The following is a 22,515-nucleotide window of genomic DNA, read 5'->3' on the forward strand; positions in this document are numbered from 1 at the left end:
ATATAGAGATATCAAAAAAAAAGGCCATATCGCCCAGCCCTATCGGAGTATAACATATTAAATTAAATTATTAGCCAGTAGGGCTTCACGGTGGCAGAGGGGTTAGTGCGTCTGCCTCACAATACAAAGCTCCTGCAGTCCTGGGTTCAATCCCAAGCTTGGGATCTTTCTGTGTGGAGTTTGCATGTTCTCCCCGTGAATGCGTGGGTTCCCTCCGGGTACTCCGGCTTCCTCCCACTTCCAAAGACATGCACCTGGGGATAGGTTGATTGGCAACACTAAATTGGCCCTAGTGTTTGAATGTGAGTGTGAATGTTGTCTGTCTATCTGTGTTGGCCCTGCGATGAGGTGGCGACTTGTCCAGGGTGTACCCCGCCTTCAGCCCGATTGTAGCTGAGATAGGCCCCAGCGCCCCCCGCGACCCCAAAAAGGAATAAGCGGTAGGAAATGGATGGATGGATAGTAGCCAGTAAATTTCACAATAACAAATGCTGTCAATTAGCTCATGTCACGACAACAATTCATTAGTATTGTGGGAGAAAAGGAAAACCTACGAGTATGTTTGAGGTTGTAGAATTCCCTGGCGATGCTGTCGGCCAGTTTCTCACACCAGTTCTTGGACGGACAGAAGAGCAACACGGAGTGGCCGTCCCGCACCGTCTCGTAACACAAGCTGACAATGTGTTCGTCGTCGCCCTTCACGGATAAACATGGCAGATTAAAATGAAGCTGCGATTGAATGAAGCTCAAACGTTGGATTGTTAGTGTCAGGTTACCTTAATCTGGAGTGCTGGAGTGAACTGTCGGACCACAGAGAGGCTCTTGTCAAAGATGTCGAGACCCACCTTTAGATGCTCCTGCAAGGGCACAGGTCTGTAGTCGGTCTGGTAGAGCTCTGCGCCTAACCAGTCGGCCAGGAGGGAGAGGTTAGGCAAGGTGGCGCTCATACCTACGATCTGTACGCCTTCAGAGGAGGATCTGTCGCGAGAGGAAGGACACAACATTAGGTAAAGCGGCGCCTCAACTAACGAGTGTTTCGCGATAATTGTGACAAAAGTTGCAAGGAAACATTTGAGTTACAAAACATCTGGTCTCACTCACAAGCATTACCTATAGCCAGGGACGGACATAACCAGGAAGGAAGAGAGGGAGTGTAAAGGGCAGTGCTGAACAAAAGTGGATTGTATTCATTGAATTAAAAAAATTATAATTTGAAACATGGCCAACTATGTTGCCAACTCGGCAAAGCCATTTTAGCGTATCACTGCTTGTACTCAGTGGCCTCGTGGTTAGAGTGTCCGCCCTGAGCTGGGTAGGTTGTGAGTTCAAACCCAGGTCGAGTCATACCAAAGACCAGAAAAATGGGACCCATTACCTCCCTGCTTGGCACTCAGCATCAATGGTTGGAATCGGAAGTTAAATCACCAAAAATAATTCCCGGGCGCGGCACCGCTGCTGCCCACTGCTCCCCTCACCTCCCAGGGGGTGAACAGGGGCATTGGTCAAATGCAGAGGACCAATTTCACCACACCTAGTGTGTGTGTGTGTGACTATCATTGGTACTTTAACTGAAGCAGAATGAGTCAAACCCAAGACAAAAATGCTAAAATATTATGTAAACGACGAACCAGGAAAATCTGGAGAAGCTGCTTATGGAGTGTTTGACGGAAACACAGAAAGAAGGAAATACATACATTATTAATAATTAAAATTACATTCCTTCATAAATCTACTAAATCATAGTGTATAGTTTCTAATACAGCATTTCTTACCCAAACCTTGTAAATGGCATGTTAAATTTGAGCCGTTTTGTGGACCTAGCACCAAATAAATTGATTTCAATTTATTTCAACAGGCAACAATGATTTGAGATACCAGTGTTTTGAGTTTAAAGCTTTGGAACAGAACCAATTAACCGCTTAAGTTGAGGTACTACTCTTCTTATGTAAAAACAGACATGTTTCGCCTTGGTGGATGCTTCTCAGTATTTTGTTGCGGCTTTTCATTCAATTGTGCAGTTTTCAAAAGCAACGCGGGACACAAACCCAGAGGCGTTGCGCTTCTGCCCGATGTAGCGGATTTTGGTCAGGAGGAGTTCCAGTAGATACCCTCTTCCAGAGTCTCCAACCATGTGCAACTCATCCACCACCACCATACCTAAAACAAAACATATGCAGGATTTTATTTTGAATAAGTCCACTGTCTAACGCCTACACACCTAGTGAAGGCATGTTGTCTTCCTCTATTAGCCGGTTAATGAGAGAGTTGGCCTTCTCTATGGTGCAAACAGCCACGTCCACAGCTGCCAAGCCTCCAGCTGCTGATGTGCTTCCCATGAAGCCACCCACACGCACTCCAGCCTCCTCAAATACGCTCTAGAAAGGCCAAAACAAGCCTGTGAATGACACTTGTCACATGTGGGGCAAGCACTAGAATCAAATGAAATAGACTAAAGGCCAAAAACAAGTCTGTGAATGACACTTGACTCATTTGGGGAAAGCAATTGAATCAAATAAAATAGACTAAAGGCCAAAGACAAGTCTGAGAATGACACTAGACACATTTGAGGCAAGCAGTAGAATCAAATAAAATAGACTGAAGGCCAAAACAAGTCTGAGAATGGCAGTTGTCACATTAGGGGAAATCAGTGGAATCAAATAAAATAGACTCATAAATACAAGACAGAGAAAAAGACGAAGCGTATTGACTATGGTGTCGGCTCAGACTACAAAGGCGAACCCGGGCAGTTTTTCAGGATTTATGCAGATCCCAAATACAGATCAGCAGGTACCATGAGGTAAGAAAAGTTTATTTTGCATAATATTGCTAAACAAAACACCAGATAATATGTCTTACCTTATACACACACCATAATAATATTCCTATGTCGAAGCACATCAAACGGTGCAGCCTTTACTTATCTCTTATGTGTGACTGCCATCTACTGGTCACACTTATCATTAGGCCATGTACCAAATAAAATTGCTTTGAGGTGGGTAAGCTCAACCATATTCCTTACATTAGGCGCACCAGGTTATAAGGCGCACTGTTGAGTTTTGAGTAAAAAAATTAAAAAAAAAACGATTTTAAGTGTGCTTTATAGTCCAGAATAAACAGTAGATTTTTTTTTTTTTAGGGCTCCTTTCAAGTTTGATCCAGGGGACCCAGAAGGGTTTCCATCATAAAAATGGTAAAAAAATAAGTCATGTAGCTTTTTTTTTTTAAATGTCAATATTAAGTTCAGATCCTGCTGTTGATGTGTTTTATTTTTGTTGTTGTTGTATGCTCTTTTAGTTTAAGAAAGGACAATTGTTTGATGGCAAAAACACAAAATAAACAATATTTCCCCCAATTTTTTCTCAAACTGGAATATTTGCAATGACAATTTAGAAAAAATCCGCCAAAATGGTCCCACTCGTAAAAGTGTTAAAAATAACATTTACTTGCAACACTCAAGTCTCTCGATCAATTTCAGACCCGTTTGTCGATTATACGTTTTTATAATTTTCATATATGTTTGTTTTATTCCCTATTTATTTAAAGATGTTTTTTTTATATGGCAAACACTAAAGATGTTTCATTTTCGATGTGACGTAATTGAAGCATTAAATCGGTCAAAACTTGAAGTGAATTAAATTTATATAGCGTTTTTCTCTCGCTACTGAAAGGGCTTTACATAGTGGAACCCATTATCTCAGAGAATTTTAAAGAAAGGTGGGCGGCATTCAACATTCATAGCAACATTGATTTTGATTAATTGTTTAAAAAACAAAACGGTAAAATTCTCTAAAAAGTGTTAAAAAAAGAAGTCATATATTGCTTTACTTTAAACACTAAAACCTCTGGCTCAGCTTCAGATTTTCTTTAAAATATTTTTTTATGGTTTTTTTTTATGCCGTTTGTCATAGAAAACTTTGTTTTGGTTTTTTTACACACAAAATATGCAATATCCACCCCCCCAACAGTATTTCAATTATCGTTTCTCAAATATATATATATATATTTTTTAATTGCAAACAAAATATTATCACCAAAAAATATTTCAAAGTAGAATTTTTGATGTGAAATAATTGGAGCCTTTAATTGGTCCAAAATTCATAACAACATTGATTTTGATTCATTTTTAACGACGACAGTTTAAAAAAAAAAAAACACTAAAATTATCTAAAAAGTGTTGAAAATAAAATATATGTTTTTTGTTTTTTTATACTTTCAACTCTAAAATCTCGAGCTTAACTTTCAGTCTTTCCGTCAATTATAAGTTTTTAATTTTTGTGTGTGTGTTTTTGTTTTATGCTGTTTTTGTCATAGAAAACTTTGTTTTCTTTATGGTAAACACACAAAATATTCAATATTTTCCCCAAAAATGTATTTGGATTAAATATAATTTTTAAATTTGTTTGTTTTATTCCCTTTTTTTTCAAATATATATATATATATATATATGTATATATATATATATATATATATATATATTTTTTTTTTTTTTAATGGCTAACACACAAAATAATATGTAATCATCATCATCATCAGCTGTTGTCAGTCCACTGCTGGACGAAAGCCTCAGCATGTTTCTGCCATTTGGCGTACTTTTCATGCTGGTTATTAGCCTACACCTTCCACGCTGGCTTGGTGCGGATTGAAAGTGGTATTTTATATCAGAGTTCCTTCTCCTAGACTAATTGCCTTACTGGGCTGTTGAACTTAGTCCGTCCTGTTTGTTGTCCGCGCCCCATTTACCCAGGGACCCGCTCAGCTTTATGGCGCTGACCGCCCGCCAGTCACAAGAGAAGGTGCAAACGGTTCTTTGTGTGCATTTTATAGACGTTAGTTGGGAGTCACTAACCCCACACACAACCTCCCATCTCATGCCTGGATGTAGTTTAACGTCATACCCATATATGTAATATTTTCCCAAAAATATATTTTTAAGTAGAATATTTAGTATTCAATAGGCCAATGATTTATAATAACACTAACTTTAATTCATTGTTATTTTCCAAGCAATTATCATTTTAAAAGAAAAGCTTTGAGTTATTAGAGTCAGCATTGCAATATTTCTTTTTTTTCCTGTTATAGTACTTTTAGAATGTGCTGCGTCCCGGAACTTATTTTTTAACGTTTAGACACCCTTGTCATGGCCATCAATTTATCCATCTCCTGCTGGTCTTCCTCACCTGAAGGTAGTGCATCTTCTCTTTGGCCACAGACACAAAAGGGAAAATAAAAAAGGCTTTTCTTTTAGTCTCTAAGATGCGTTTCAGCATCAGCAGCTCCGATACCAAAGTCTTTCCAGCACTTGTCGGAGCTAAAAATGGCAAAGAAACAAAAAAAAGAAATCTCTTTTACCCTTTAAGAGACACATATCACAAAAGTGAGTACACCCCGACAAATTTACAGTTTAGTATGTACGTATAGGAGGTCAACTTTAGTGTAGTCAGTGTACAGCTTGAAGAGGATGCGTTAATCACAAAGATTATTATCAAGGCTTCGGGCAGGCTGATAACCAAAATAATTACTAATCAAATGTACTGCAAAAGAGGGGATTCATAAAAACTGATTAAAAAAAGTAATTTATATACAATTATGCAGTGTTAAAATAAATACATAATAAATATGTTTTTTAAATGATCATCATATAGATTGAAAACAGATAAAAAATAAATGTACTTATGTTTCAACATGTATTACAATTATTTAATACAATTTAAAAACTATGTAGTGCTGAAACAAATAAATGCTAGTTAACCTAAAAAATAAATAAATTATGACATGTGTTTCTGAAATAAACGTGTTGTGTAACTATCAGAAACAAATTAGTCATTGAGAGTAGAAAGCCGGGCTCTGTCTAACACGCTGGGTCCTAAGATGAAACATGAAGTCATTACTGCAGTTATGAGGGTGATTTATTTTCCCTTTGAGTAAAAAACAATATATTACATGCAGTTGGATTTGCATGACTACATGGACTAGATTATGATGGAAAAAGATAGTCTTTTGCGATCAACAGAAGTAGCAGCACCCTACCTCAGTCTCTCTCTCTCTCTCTCTCTCTCCCTCTCTATACAAGACAAAAAGGATTCACAGGCATGAGCACGTGTTATTCATTCAGCGCGTGTTATTCATTCAGCACACGCACGCACACATAGCCACAGCCACTATCCCATGTGACAAGTGAGAAACAAATCCCTGCCTCTACAAAACGGTTAATTAAATTGAAGTCCAAATGAAAATACAGCTTCATCAATTTAGTCCCAATTGTCTTCTAAGACTTCAGCTGCAGACTTCTTCTGTTTGTTTGTTATTGTCATTACTGCAACAAGCGGTCGACAAGTGACTTACAACTGAGTACTGAGAAACATGGGTTTTTTTCCGGCCCTCTACAGTGCGCTCATGGCCAAACAATGGTTAAAGGTGCCATATGGAATAATTGCATGTCAAGTCATAATTAAATGGCCCTGATATGTCAAAAGGCATTAATAAATCATGTTCTTTTCCAATACCTCCATAACTGATAACGGTAGTTCAGCCATGATATGCTCATTTCAAAATTAGATTTACGGCCCCGAAATATTGTTATTTTGTTTCGATGTCCCGCCCTCCACCGTTTGACCAATTAGAAAGTCTGTGAGTGTGTCACATCCAGGTTGCCAGTTACGCACCACCACTGGTAAGGTTACTAAACTTGTCAGACCTCAGTAAATCTAAAAGGCCTCGTTAGGATTCTCAACTTATTCATGAAAAAGCCAGGAACAAAATGAAGATTTGTATCAGGGATGCCTCTGAAAGATGGAGATGATTGAAGGCGGAGTAGACTTTTTCATCTGACTTGCTAATTTCCTCTTTAAAGGGTAAGTCAGGAATTGACATTTTCTTGTTACTTGTAATAAATGGAAATATACATTTGGTATGTAAACCATATTGTCCAATATAGTCTATGATCTTGTCTAACAAAGCTAGTATGTTCCTGCAACCAATGCTTAGGAGCGAAGCAACATCACACTAGTGCAGTGGTTCTTAACCTGGGTTCGATCGAAACCTAGGGGTTCGGTGAGTCGGCCTCAGGGGTTCGGCGGAGCCTTAGCCATTGTGTAAATAAAAATTTCTCCCTATACCCCCAAACCATGTTCCCTCTAATTTTCCATATGCGTGAGCAAAGGTAAAAACTCCTTAAGCCTTCAATCATCTCCATCTTTCAGAGGCATCCCTGATACAAATCTTCGTTTTGTTCCTGGCTCTTTCATGAATAAGTTGAGAATCCTAACGAGGCCTTTTAGATTTACTGAGGTCTGACAAGTTTAGTAACCTTACCAGTGGTGGTGCGTAACTGGCAACCTGGATGTGACACACTCACAGACTTTCTAATTGGTCAAACGGTGGAGGGCGGGACATCGAAACAAAATAACAATATTTCGGGGCCGTAAATCAAATTTTGAAATGAGCATATCATGGCTGAACTTATAAATGTATCACTTTCCTCAGGCACTGTTCCCCTAGCATTCAAAAAAGCGGTTATTCATCCTCTTCTTAAAAGACCTAACCTCAATCCTGACCTCATGGTAAACTACCGACCGGTGTCTCACCTTCCCTTTATTTCAAAAATCCTCGAAAAAATTGTTGCGGAGCAGTTAAATGAACACTTAGCGTCTAACAATCTATGTGAAACCTTTCAATCCGGTTTCAGGGCAAATCACTCCACGGAGACAGCCCTCGCAAAAATGACTAATGATCTATTGCTAACGATGGATTCTGATGCGTCATCTATGTTGCTGCTCCTCGATCTTAGCGCTGCTTTCGATACCGTCGATCATAATATTTTATTAGAACGTATCAAAACACGAATTGGTATGTCAGACTTAGCCCTGTCTTGGTTTAACTCTTATCTTACTGATAGGATGCAGTGCGTCTCCCATAACAATGTGACCTCGGACTACGTTAAAGTAACGTGTGGAGTTCCCCAGGGTTCGGTCCTTGGCCCTGCACTCTTCAGCATCTACATGCTGCCGCTAGGTGACATCATACGCAAATACGGTATTAGCTTTCACTGTTATGCTGATGACACCCAACTCTACATGCCCCTAAAGCTGACCAACACGCCGGATTGTAGTCAGCTGGAGGCGTGCCTTAATGAAATTAAACAATGGATGTCCGCTAACTTTTTGCAACTCAACGCCAAAAAAACGGAAATGCTGATTATCGGTCCTGCTAGACACCGACCTCTATTTAATGATACAACTCTAACATTTGACAACCAAACAATTAAACAAGGCGACACGGTAAAGAATCTGGGTATTATCTTTGACCCTACTATCTCCTTTGAGGCACACATTAAAAGCGTTACTAAAACGGCCTCTTTCATCTCCGTAATATCGCTAAAATTCGCTCCATTTTGTCCACTAAAGACGCTGAGATCATTATCCATGCGTTTTTTACGTCTCGTCTGGATTACTGTAACGTATTATTTTCGGGTCTCCCCATGTCTAGCATTAAAAGATTACAGTTAGTACAAAATGCGGCTGCTAGACTTTTGACAGAACAAGAAAGTTTGATCATATTACGCCTATACTGGCTCACCTGCACTGGCTTCTTGTGCACTTAAGATGTGACTTTAAGGTTTTACTACTTACGTATAAAATACTACGCGGTCTAGCTCCATCCTATCTTGCCGATTGTATTGTACCATATCTCCCGGCAAGAAATCTGCGTTCAAAGGACTCCGGCTTATTAGTGATTCCCAAAGCCCAAAAAAAGTCTGTGGGCTATAGAGCGTTTTCATTTCGGGCTCCAGTACTCTGGAATGCCCTCCCGGTAAAAGTTCGAGATGCCACCTCAGTAGAAGCATTTAAGTCTCACCTTAAAACTCATTTGTATACTCTAGCCTTTAAATAGACTCCCTTTTTAGACCAGTTGATCTGCCGTTTCTTTTCTTTTTCTCCTATGTCCCACTCTCCCTTGTGGAGGGGGTCCGGTCCGATCCGGTGGCCATGTACTGCTCGCCTGTGTATCGGCTGGGGACATCTCTGCGCTGCTGATCCGCCTCCGCTTGGGATGTTTTCCTGCTGGCTCCGCTGTGAACGGGACTCTCGCTGTTGTGTTGGATCCGCTTTGGACTGGACTCTCGCGACTGTGTTGGATCCATTATGGATTGAACTTTCACAGTATCATGTTAGACCCGCTCGACATCCATTGCTTTCCTCCTCTCCAAGGTTCTCAGTCATCATTGTCACCGACATCCCACTGGGTGTGAGTTTTCCTTGCCCTTATGTGGGCCTACCGAGGATGTCGTAGTGGTTTGTGCAGCCCTTTGAGACACTAGTGATTTAGGGCTATGTAAGTAAACATTGATTGATTGATTGATTGATTAAGTATCCAGTGGAGCACATGTGAATGACGTCAGACGTGCACATGCACTGTGGCCACACCACCAGCACACCTGTCCCAAACCTGACTAAATAAGAGAAATGTAATCAAATGACTGCAGTCATTTACATGAGGTGGGGTTCCTGCCTTGGAAATAATTTGTACCCCTTTCAGATATCGCATTTAGTTGCCACTAAAACATTCACATGTTGCACAATGAGATGTAAACATAGGATCATGTGTACATTCCTGTAACTTTCTGTTTGTAATATATATCTTTATTGTATATCTTTTATATAATAACATTATTTCATGATTAATATTTATAAATTAAGATTAAATTGAGAAAAAAACATTTTATTTTTCACTAAAGAAGGGTCGGTAAATGCGCATATGAAACTGGTGGGGTTCGGTACCTCCAACAAGGTTAAGAACCACTGCACTAGTGTAACTTAGCATGCTAGCCCGGTCAATGATACATTGACATATAAACTAATGGAGGAATTATATGCTTGTTAGTCTGTATCCAACTGACAGGGCAAATATATATTTTTTTCGACAAATAAAACCTATGTGGATGTGTAGGTTCAGCGCTTATTTCCTTCTCAATATGCTGAAACGCTGAGGAAATGCATTCCAACATTAGCACGGCTAATTGCGGTTTCTGGGCAGTAAGTCGGACACGTTTCCAGTGAGGGTTGGACTCCGCCAAGGTTGCCCTTTGTCACAGATTCTGTTCATAACTTTTATGGACAGAATTTCTAGGCGCAGTCAAGGCATTGAGGGGTTCCGGTTTGGTGGCCGCGGGATTAGGTCTCTGCTTTTTGCAGACGATGTGGTCCTGTTGGCTTCATCTGGCCAGGATTTTCAGCTCTCACTGGATCGGTTCGCAGCCGAGTGTGAAGCGGCCGGAATGAGAATCAGCACCTCCAAATCCGAGTCCATGGTTCTCTCCCTGAAAAGGGTGGAGTGCCATCTGCGGGTTGGGGAGGAGACCCTGCCCCAAGTGGAGGAGTTCAAGTACCTAGGAGTCTTGTTCACGAGTGGGGGAAGAGTGGATCGTGAGATCGACAGGCGGATCGGTGCGGCGTCTTCAGTAATGCGGACGTTGTACCGATCCGTTGTGGTGAAGAAGGAGCTGAGCCGGAAGGCAAAGCTCTCAATTTACCGGTCGATCTACGTTCCCACCCTCACCTATGGTCATGAGCTTTGGGTCATGACCGAAAGGATAAGATCACGGGTACAACCGGCCGAAATGAGTTTCCTCCTTAGAGATAGGGTGAGAAGCTCTGCCATCCGGGAGGAGCTCAAAGTAAAGCCGCTGCTCCTCCACATCGAGAGGAGCCAGTTGAGGTGGTTCGGGCATCTGGTCAGGATGCCACCCGAACGCCTCCCGAGGGAGGTGTTTAGGGCACGTCCAACCGGTAGGAGGCCACGGGGAAGACCCAGGACACGTTGGGAAGACTATGTCTCCCGGCTGCCCTGGGAACGCCTCGGGATCCCCCGGGAAGAGCTAAACGAAGTGGCTGGGGAGAGGGAGGTCTGGGCTTCCCTGCTTAGGCTGCTGCCCCCGCGACCCAACCTCGGATAAGCGGAAGAAGATGGATGGATGGATGGATGGATGGTACCGTATGTGAATCAGACACATATGGGGTGGTGTTTGCTTGGCACAATATAATGAGATATATGTGATGATTTTCTACTTTATGTATTGACATGATAGTAGGCTGCATGATTTACGCGTAACGTGGTTTTTGCGTGACATGGGTTGTCTCATAGAATTGCACTCTGCACTGAAAGATGGTGATGTGCGTACATGAAAGAGAATGCAATGCGTCAGGTTGGATGCAACATGGGGTTATGCTGAATAAAATGTGGCGGTAATTGTTAGAGTAATTATATTTAAGTTATCGCACAACTCTTATGCTTAAAGGCCGTTGCTCTAGTTATCTATTGTGCTCAAGCTGTACTTTTCTTTTCGTGCAAAGGCACACAACTTGTTATCTTCCACTGCAAGTTTGGAGTTACCTCGCCGCAGATGTTTTCTGTCTTTCAGCCTGCTAACAGCCAAGGACGGACCTCAGGCACCTCAACAAAGATAAGGCAATAGCAGGCAGACCCCCAGCACATGTGCCTACTGAGCTGATTGCATAATGTGTGACCTCTCCCTTTAGAAGCAGCCTCAGCGATGTAACTAGGGGACTCCTGAATAAAACGGAGGGCGCGTGTGCTGTTCCTCAGAGCGTAGGGTGAGACTGTAACTGAGTGTGCAGCGCCATCCGTTTTCCTCATGAGCAAAACTGAACTCTGTCTCTGCCTGATTCCTTGCTTTTTGTTCTGTTTAATAGATAGTTCTGTGCTTAAACCTGACAGTATTTTTTTACTTACCATCAAAGTAGGCTTATGCGATATATATTATATATCATTATATAATAATTATTTCGATGGTGGTCCGTGCGGTCAAACTAGACATTTTAGCAGGGTAATGCCAACAGTCTGTTCCGACTAAAATATTGCTGCGTAACTTTACAAATATATTTGGCTAATCGGCAGCACCCCCTAGACTCCGAAAGGGACAAGCGGCAGGAAATGGATGGATGGATGGATGGACATCAGTAAAACGTGGCAAAAATTACTCAGTAAACCATCTTACAAGAAGCATAAACAAGAGAAACTCACAGCCTTGATTGCCATTTCAAGTTCCTAGGATTCGGATTTGATTGCGTATCTGGCAACCTCAGTCATGGAGAGTGGGAGGGGACTACGGAATTTTGACCGTGATTGCCGTACCATTTCTGGTCACATTACTACATAAGGCACCTTTAAGAAACACCGGCTTATAGCGAGAAAGCCATGTAGCTTCGTTTTCCAAGCAAGAAAGAAACCATGGAAAACATGACTGAGCGTGTCGCCAACTTGGTGAAGCAAGAATGGGTTTAACGCCAGCCAAAAATGTTGAAATAATATCTAAACTGCGCACATTTATCCATGAAAACATGTAAAAGCTGCAGATGGTGTGTTGGAAAGAGAAACAGCTCAAAGGAGATAGCGTAGATTTCCACTCTCCAATGTAAACATCGACATTATTACTAAATAATTCACTGTGGTTGTTAGTAGTACATCCCATTATTTTATTTTTATAATATATGTATTATCTAATAGGGTTGTCCCAATCCGATATTTGGATCGGATCGGCCGCCGATATTTGCCAAAAAATGCGTATCGGCAAGGCATGGGAAAATGCCGATCCAGATCCAGTTTTTAAAAAAAAATCTGGTCCGTGTTTACCAATGCACCGATTTAAATAATACATTCCACTCTTCTGCTGCTCCCTACGCTCCGTTCCGCATTTTCCAGCACACCTTCAAACATTCCACAGGTCTGTGTTCTAACCGTTAAGACGGCCGTGTGAATTAAAAGTTACAGTATAAATGTCAGCTGTGTGGGATTATTGTACCCTACAAAACGAAAAAGATGAAGAGGTGGAGTGCAACACATGCCACAATAAAGTCAAGCGTGGTGGTAAAGTTGTAAGACATTTTAATGACTCTTGAGAGTGAGAGGCTTTTTAGCACTCATCATTGATGAACACAGGAGCAGGCGAACACCTAAGCATCTTGAAGTGCTTGTCTTTGTTATAAAGAATCTCCCCATTATGCTTGGACTTCAATTGTTTGCCCCCCCGCCCACACTGACTGGGGCAAACAATTGAAAGGAGTACGTAGATATTTTTTTTATTTTTAAGTTTACACTTGTTCAAGAGCAAGTATTAATGCTGAGTTATAGACATCTTATCCTACTTGGGTTGTTTGTTTTGCTTTTTAAATAATGTTTACAGCATTATTTGCACTTTATACTGTTAATTTTTTTACTGTTTAATGAGGCCATTTCTGTTTGTCATGACCTATTCAGGGGCCTCGTGGTTAGAGTGTCCGCCCTGAGATCGGTAGGTTGTGAGTTCAAACCCCAGCCGAGTCATACCAAAGACTAGAAAAAAATGGGACCAATTGCCTCCCTACTTGGCACTCGGCATCAATGGTTGGAATTCGGGGTTAAATCACCATAAATGATTCCCAGGCGCGGCACCGCTGCTGCCCACTGCTCCTCTCACCTCCCAGGGGGTGATCAAGGGGATGGGTCAAATGCAGAGGCCAAATTTCCCCACACCTAGCGTGTGTGTGACAATCATTGGTACTTTAACTTTAACTTAACTTAATTTTTTTTATTTTGTGTTTATCCTTGAATACCAACCATTGCGTATTATTCAAACTCACCTAATTCAGCTGGTTAGTTCTTATCATCCATCCATCCATCCATCCATCCATTTTCTACCGCTTATTCCCTTTCGGGGTTGCGGGGGGCGCTGGCGCCTATCTCAGCTACAATCGGGCGGAAGGCGGGGTACACCCTGGACAAGTCGCCACCTCATCGCAGGGCCAACACAGATAGACAGACAACATTCACACTCACATTCACACACTAGGGCCAATTTAGTGTTGCCAATCAACCTATCCCCAGGTGCATGTCTTTGGAAGTGGGAGGAAGCCGGAGTACCCGGAGGGAACCCATGCATTCACAGGGAGAACATGCAAACTCCACACAGAAAGATCCCGAGGCTGGATTTTGAACCCAGGACTGCAGGACCTTCGTATTGTGAGGCAGACGCACTAACCCCTCTGCCACCGTGAAGCCTATTTCACAGATAATGTCTGCAATTCTACAGTTCTTATCAAGAGTACTAAAACCCTTTTCAACATGAATCTGACAACTAAGTAGGCTAAATAACTTTAAACTTTAATTCATGCTCGGATAGGCCAGTATCGACCAGTATCGGTATCGGATCGGAAGTGCAAAAACAATATCGGTATCGGATCGGAAGTGCAAAAACCTGGATTGACACATCCCTATTATCTAAACGCTTCTTTTTATTTTCAAAAGGCGTGCGACATGTTGTAATTAAGCTGTTTTGGGGGGCAAGCACCATTGATCTGAGATACAATTGTTTTGAGTCAAGAGCTCTGTCACAGAACCATTAAAGCTTGTAAATGAAGGTAATAGTATAGAGCTACAAAAGCTGAACATGGAACCGAGACACGTTGTTGGAGTTGGTGCTGGTGAGCGGACACATTGTGAGAGAGAGAGAATGCCCGAAAGACGACACGCCAAAAAGACTGAAAAGTCACGGAGCAGAGACTGTCGTGTTGTGCACTCACAATAAAAGACATGGTTGAACCCTGAATACCGGGCTCTTGTGCAAGTGTGTGGTGATACGAATAATATCCAAGTCATTTCTACAGCAGTATCGCATTAAAAGACACAGTAAACACGGTTGGTGAAACGCTAAAAGGGAGTGTACTCACTTTTGGGCGATACCGTACACATGCAATTTCTTACCAGAGTAGACCAGGTTGCCTCCCTGCAGAACCCGGCCTTGAGCAAGGCACTGAGCCTGCCAGTCAAACATGTGAGTCACTCTGTGTTTGTGGTAGCACTCCAACACTGCAGCGGGCAAGCCCCAATTCGATAGTAAAAGCTTGTCGGATTGCTCGTCGGGAGCGCGCAAAGGCAGGCCTGTGCAGCGGAGAACAGAGAGAAATAATCAAAGTTATTCATTAATAATAATAACTAGATGAGGCAATTCCTGAAGGAACTGCGTGTGATTGCAAAAGAACTGAAATCCTGGAATTTTTTTAATAAATGTTGAAGTGGAGCACACAATAACCAAGCAGTCTGAATATTTTGAAGTTGGAACACTTTGAATCAGATGAAAAACGTGGGAGTTGTGGAATTTTGAAAAATGTCCAATTGATTTCAATGGGAATTTCCTGAAAATTTGGGAATTACAGGGAAATTGGGAATTTATGGAGAATGGTAAAACACTTGAAATGGTCTAAATCAGACCTCAGCAAATTAAGGCCCGGGGGCCACATGCGGCCCGCTAAATTTTCAATCTGGCCCGCCGGAGATTCCCAAATTATTTTTTTTAGATCTTTAAGATGGAAAGTGTAGCTGCCATTATGATGTACAGTGATGTTTTCTAATGACCGTAAGTCTTTAACTGTACAAAGTATTTCAATGGTTGGAATCTGCGCTTTTGGATGCTATACCAGTTACTATGGTAATCTGATTAGTTACTATGGTAATCTAATTACAAACTCTGTTTCCATATGAGTGGGGAAATTGTGTTAGATATAAATATAAACGGAATACAATGATTTACAAATCATTTTCAACCCATATTCAATTGAATGCACTAAAAAGACAAGATATTTGATATTAAAACTCATAAACTTTATTTTTTTTGCAAATAATAATTAACTTAGAATTTCATGGCTGCAACACATGCCAAAGTAGTTGGGAAAGGGCATGTTCGCCACTGTGTTACATCACCTTTTCTTTTGACAACACTCAATAAACGTTTGGGAACTGAGGAAACTAATTGCTGAAGCTTTGAAAGTGGAATTCTTTCATACTTTTGTTTTATGTAGAGCTTCAGTCGTTCAACAGTCCAGGGTCTACGCTGTCGTATTTTAACCTTCATAATGCGCCACACATTTTCGATGGGAGACAGGTCTGGACTGTAGGCGAGCCAGCAAAGTACCCGCACTCTTTTTTTACGAAGCCACGCTATTGTAACATGTGCTGAATGTGGCTTGGCATTGTCTTGCTGAAATAAGCAGGGGCGTCCATGAAAAGGACGGCGCCTAGATGGCAGCATATGTTGTTCCAAAACCTGTATGTACCTTTTAGCATTAATGGTGATTTACAGATGTGTAAGTTATCCCTAAGAAACATGGTTCTTAAACTGTTTGACTATTTGCTCACGCAGTTGTGGACAAAAGGGTGTACCTTGCCCCATCCTTTCTTGTAAAAGACCGAGCATTTTTTGGGAAGCTGTTTTTACACCGAATCATGGCACCCACCTGTTCCCAATTAGCCTGCACACCTGTGGGATGTTCCAAATAAGTGTTTGATGAGCATTCCTCAACTTTATTAGTATTTATTGCCACCTTTCCCAATTTCGTTGTCACGTGTTGCTGGCATCAGATTCTAAAGTTAATGATTAGTTGCAAAAAAAAAAATGTTTATCAGTTTTAACATCAAATATGTTGTCTTTGTAGCATATTCAACTGAACATGGGTTGAAAATTATTTGCAAATCATTGTATTCCGTTTATATTCACATCTAACAGAATTTCCCAACTCATATGGAAACAGGGTTTGTAGTTACTATGGTCATCTAATTAGTTACTATGGTAATCGACGTCACAGCAGCTCAGACGAAGCACCAGGCAGTGTGGGTTGGAAGTGTTTCCACAGATGCGGAAGGAAATTTTCAAAACAAAGTTCTAAAGCTTAGCGATATATCAGATATATCAGATTGTAGGTGGGTTTGTTTTGTACCCTTCGCGTTCATATTTCACTGTTTGTTGCATTTTGTTGCGTTTCACTTGATTGCAAAATATGTCGATCGAAACGGAGTGTGACATTCATACTTGTCAATATTCAGTGTTTTGTGCTTCATAGAAAAATTTAAAATTCCATGACGTTTTTTTAAGGCGGTCTGTCATAAAGTTTTTAGCATTCAATCAGACATTATTGTGTGGTTTTGTATTAGTGTTCCTAAAAATAGATATACCGGCCCCCAGACACATTTTTTTCTCTAAATGTGCCCCCCCCCCCCCGAGTCAAAATAATTGCCCAAGCCTGTTCTAAAACTTAGTGATATATCAGTATATCAGATTGTAGGTGGGTTTGTTTTGTACCTTTCACATACATATTTCACAGTTTGTTGCATTAAAATATGTCAGTCGAAACCGGGTGTGACATTCATATTTTGTCAATATTCAGTGTTGTATCGTTCATAGAAAAATGTAAAGTTCCATTACGTTTTTTAAGGCAGTTTGTCATAAAGTTTTTACCATTCCATCAGACATTATTGTGAGGTTTTGTATTACTGTACCTAAAAATAAATATACCGGCCCCCAGACACATTTTTTTCTCTAAATGTGGCCCCCAGAAGTCAAAATAATTGCCCAGGCCTGATTTAGGAACAAAACCCTTAAAACAAGTAAAAGACTAATATGAAATCTGCTGAGTGAGAAGAATTATATTATCAGACAGAAAATAAGAAAATATCACCCTTATTTGAGATATTTCATCTTACTTAGATTTCAGTTTATGCAGTGTATTTTTAGAATGCGCTGCGGGGCGTTAAAAAAAATCAGCTGCCCCTTGGACATCCCTGCTCCATCCCTTGTGCTGACAACACCAATAGTGAGCTGTTTCACCTGGCTGAGGTAAGGTGTCAGCAAGCGTGCTGAGCTCTAAGCCGCTGGGGACGGTGAGCACCGAGGCGGACTGATTCTGCAGCGACTGCTGGAGTTTGGGCCTCTTCATAGCAGCAGCCGCGCGTGTGGGACTAAACAAGATGTAGCCTCTTGAGACGTCATGAGAAGGACCCGGACTTGTATTCCCTTCTGGGTTTCTTGGAAGGCTGAAACATAAAGAACAGTGAAAGCATGTAGGAAGGAGCTATTATGTCAGTGTGGCTCACCCCGGCAGTATTTCGGCTTGTTGGCCAGTTTTGGTTTCTTTGCCAACGCAAGCTGGTGTCGTCATGTCGCTTTTCAGGCCCCCAACAGGCTGCTGTGGTTCCTCGCAGTCCTCGCCGAAAAGGAGCCGCTGAGCGAGATTTTTGCAGTTGGCTCTCTTAGATGGTTTCCATGCGTCTATGCCGCCGACGGTTGCTGCAGGATTCGATGCAGGCTCTGTGGCCTCCATGACCTGCAATATCTCTTCATCAAGAGCCAAGGTAGATTCTCCCAGCACAACCCCCTGAAGCACAAGTGTCAAACTCCTTTTCAGTGATGGTCACCTTGCCATTACGGCTGCCCTCAGAGGGCCACTCGTAATAGTGAATGATGACTATAATTGATAGCTGTGGTCTCAAACAAATAATAAATGAACCCACGCATCGCAACGGTAATACGATAGACCTAGTGCTTGTCAGGGGTAGCACCATTTCCAAAGTTACGATAATCCCGCATACTAAAGTATTGTCCGATCATTACCTTATAAAATTCGAGGTTCAGACGCATGTTCGGCAAACTAATAATAACAATAACTGCTATAGCAGCCGCAACATTAATATGGCCACAACGACAACTCTTACTGACCTACTGCCCTCGGTAATGGCACCATTCCCAAAGTATGTGGGCTCTATTGATAACCTCACTAACAACTTTAACGACGCCCTGCGCGAAACCATTGATAACATAGCACCGCTAAAGTTAAAAAAGGCTCCAAAAAAGTGTACCCCGTGGTTTACAGAGGAAACTAGAGCTCAGAAATTATTATGTAGAAAGCTGGAACGCAAATGGCGCACGACTAAACTTGAGGTGCACCATCAAGCATGGAGTGATGGTTTAATAACTTATAAACGCATGCTTACCTTAGCTAAAGCTAAATATTACTCAAATCTCATCCACCGTAATAAAAATGATCCTAAATTTTTGTTTAGTACGGTAACATCGCTAACCCAACAAGGGACTCCTTCCAGTAGCTCCACCCACTCAGCTGATGCCTTTATGCAATTCTTTAGTAAGAAAATTGAAGCCATTAGAAAGGACATTAAAGACAATGCGTCCCAGCTACAACTGGGTTCTATTAACACTGACACGATTGTATATATGGCGGATACTGCCCTCCAAAATAGTTTCTCTTGTCTTGAGGAAATAACATTAGAGGAATTGTTACAACGTGTAAATGGAATAAAACAAACAACATGTTTACTTAACCCACTTCCAGGGAAACTGATCAAGGAGCTCTTTGTATTAATAGGTCCATCAGTGCTAAATATTATGAACTTATCACTTTCCTCGGGCACTGTTCCCCTAGCATTCAAAAAAGCGGTTATTCATCCTCTTCTTAAAAAACCTAACCTCGATCCTGACCTCATGGTAAACTACCGACCGGTGTCTCACCTTCCCTTTATTTCAAAAATCCTTGAAAAAATTGTTGCGGAGCAGTTAAATGAACACTTAGCGTCTAACAATCTATGTGAAACCTTTCAATCCGGTTTCAGGGCAAATCACTCCACGGAGACAGCCCTCGCAAAAATGACTAATGATCTATTGCTAACGATGAATTCTGATGCGTCATCTATGTTGCTGCTCCTCGATCTTAGCGCTGCTTTCGATACCATCGATCATAATATTTTATTAGAACGTATCAAAACACGAATTGGTATGTCAGACTTAGCCCTGTCTTGGTTTAACTCTTATCTTACTGATAGGATGCAGTGCGTCTCCCATAACAATGTGACCTCGGACTACCTTAAGGTAACGTGTGGAGTTCCCCAGGGTTCGGTCCTTGGCCCTGCACTCTTCAGCATCTACATGCTGCCACTAGGTGACATCATACGCGAATACGGTGTTAGCTTTCACTGTTATGCTGATGACACCAAACTCTACATGCCCCTAAAGCTGACCAACACGCCGGATTGTAGTCAGCTGGAGGCGTGTCTTAATGAAATTAAACAATGGATGTCCGCTAACTTTTTGGAACTCAACGCCAAGAAAACGGAAATGCTGATTATCGGTCCTGCTAGACACCGACCTCTATTTAATAATACAACTCTAACATTTGACAACCAAACAATTAAACAAGGCGACTCGGTAAAGAATCTGGGTGTTATCTTTGACCCAACTCTCTCCTTTGAGTCACACATTAAAAGCGTTACTAAAACGGCCTTCTTTCATCTCCGTAATATCCCTAAAATTCACTCCATTCTGTCCACTAAAGACGCTGAGATCATTATCCATGCGTTTGTTACGTCTCGTCTCGATTACTGTAACGTATTATTTTCGGGTCTCCCCATGTCTAGCATTAAAAGATTACAGTTGGTACAAAATGCGGCTGCTAGACTTTTGACAAGAACAAGAAAGTTTGATCACATTACGCCTGTACTGGCTCACCTGCACTGGCTTCCTGTGCACTTAAGATGTGACTTTAAGGTTTTACTACTTACGTATAAAATACTACACGGTCTAGCTCCATCCTATCTTGCCGATTGTATTGTACCATATGTCCCGGCAAGAAATCTGCGTTCAAAGGACTCCGGCTTATTAGTGATTCTCAAAGCCCAAAAAAAGTCTGTGGGCTATAGAGCGTTTTCATTTCGGGCTCCAGTACTCTGGAATGCCCTCCCGGTAAAAGTTCGAGATGCCACCTCAGTAGAAGCATTTAAGTCTCACCTTAAAACTCATTTGTATACTCTAGCCTTTAAATAGACTCCCTTTTTAGACCAGTTGATCTGCCGTTTCTTTTCTTTTTCTTCTATGTCCCACTCTCCCTTGTGGAGGGGGTCGGGTCCGATCCGGTGGCCATGTACTGCTCGCCTGTGTATATCTCTGCTGATCCGCCTCCGCTTGGGATGTTTTTCTGCTGGCTCCGCTGTGAACGGGACTCTCGCTGCTGTGTTGGATCCGCTTTGGACTGGACTCTTGCGACTGTGTTGGATCCATTATGGATTGAACTTTCACACTATCATATTAGACCCGCTCGACATCCATTGCTTTCCTCCTCTCCAAGGTTCTCATAGTCATCATTGTCACCGACATCCCACTGGGTGTGAGTTTTCCTTGCCCTTATGTGGGCCTACCGAGGATGTCGTAGTGGTTTGTGCAGCCCTTTGAGACACTAGTGATTTAGGGCTATATAAGTAAACACTGATTGATTGATATGTGAAAATAAATGCATGATATTATTATACAATTACCATGTATATATATATATACAAAAAAGTATTTAGTCAGCCACTGATTGTGCAAGTTCTCCCACTTAAAATGATGACAGAGGTCTGTAATTTTCATCATAGGTACACTTCAACTGTGAGAGACAGAATGTGGAAAAAAAATCCAGGAATTCACATTGTAGGAATTTTAAAGAATGTATTTGTAATTTATGGTGGAAAATAAGTATTTGGTCAACCATTCAAAGCTCTCACTGATGGAAGGAGGTTTTGGCTCAAAATCTCACGATACAGGGCCCCATTAATTCTTTCCTCAATACGGATCAATCGTCCTGTCCCCTTAGCAGAAAAACAGCCCCAAAGCATGATGTTTCCACCCCCATGCTTCACAGTAGGTATGGTGTTCTTGGGATGCAACTCAGTATTCTTCTTCCTCCAAACACGACAAATTGATTTTATACCGAAAAGTTTTATTTTGGTTTCATCTGACCACATGACATTCTCCCAATCCTCTGCTGCATCATCCATGTATCCATTTTGGTATATACTCTACTCGTCGTGTTTGGAGGAAGAAGAATACAAAACCCCATTTGCATTGTTGGGCCTGGTTTCTTTCAGCTTCTTCTGTACAATAACCCACAAATTCTCTATGAGGTTCAGGTCAGGGGAGTTAGCAGGCCAATGGAGGACAGTGATGCCATGGTCAGTACACCAGTTACTGGTGGTTTTGGCACTGTGGACAGGTGCCAGATCATGCTGGAAAATGAAATAATCATCTCCATAGAGCTTTTCAACAGATACAGCTTTAATTGCCGTATTCCCATGGTCAAGCCACTCCTGAACTCTATCTAGACAACGGAAGTTCCCTCAATCAGCAATGGTTTAGGGAGCCATGTCAGCTGCTGGTTTTGGTCCACTGTGTTTCATCAACTCCAGAGTCAATGCAGCTGTTTACATGCTTCTATCTGTTCTAAAGGTCTATGGAGTTGATTTCATTTTCCAGCATGATCTGGCAAATGCTCACAGTGCCAAAACCAGCAGTAACTGGTGTACTGACCATGGCAATACTGTCCTCGATTGGCCTGCTAACTTACCTGACCTAAACCCCATAGAGAATTTGTGGGGTATTGTGAAGAAGAAGCTGAAAGACACCAGACCCAATAATGCAAATGAGCTGAAGGCCGCTATTGAAGCATCCTGGGCATCCATAACACCCAAGCAATGCCACAGGCCGATTGCCTCCGTGCCACGCCGCATTGATGCAGTAATCCGGGCAAAAGGATTCCCAGCCAAGTACTAAGTGCATCAATTGACATTTTCAAATGTTTGATTTTGTTTTGCTGTTATAAATCTTTTTTTTTTTTTACTTGGTCTGAGGAAATATTCTAATTTTTTGAGATA

At 41.6% G+C, this 22,515-nt stretch overlaps 1 protein-coding gene across 1 annotated transcript in view; it reads right to left on the bottom strand.

Annotated features, from left to right (window-relative positions):
* polq (polymerase (DNA directed), theta) overlaps positions 1–22,515 on the bottom strand; it is a 112,932-nt gene that overhangs the window by 76,311 nt on the left and 14,106 nt on the right. Inside the window, exons 3-10 of the mRNA XM_061906837.1 lie at positions 17,917–18,197; positions 17,651–17,856; positions 14,755–14,931; positions 5,178–5,308; positions 2,219–2,375; positions 2,046–2,157; positions 777–978; positions 555–696 (exon numbers count right to left, since the gene is read on the bottom strand). Coding sequence (XP_061762821.1) covers positions 555–696; positions 777–978; positions 2,046–2,157; positions 2,219–2,375; positions 5,178–5,308; positions 14,755–14,931; positions 17,651–17,856; positions 17,917–18,197 — 1,408 coding nt within the window. The remainder of the gene's footprint in view (positions 1–554; positions 697–776; positions 979–2,045; positions 2,158–2,218; positions 2,376–5,177; positions 5,309–14,754; positions 14,932–17,650; positions 17,857–17,916; positions 18,198–22,515) is intronic.

Source organism: Nerophis ophidion, linkage group LG01 (assembly GCF_033978795.1).
Source record: "Nerophis ophidion isolate RoL-2023_Sa linkage group LG01, RoL_Noph_v1.0, whole genome shotgun sequence".
In the NCBI taxonomy this organism is placed as follows: Eukaryota; Metazoa; Chordata; class Actinopteri; order Syngnathiformes; family Syngnathidae; genus Nerophis; species Nerophis ophidion.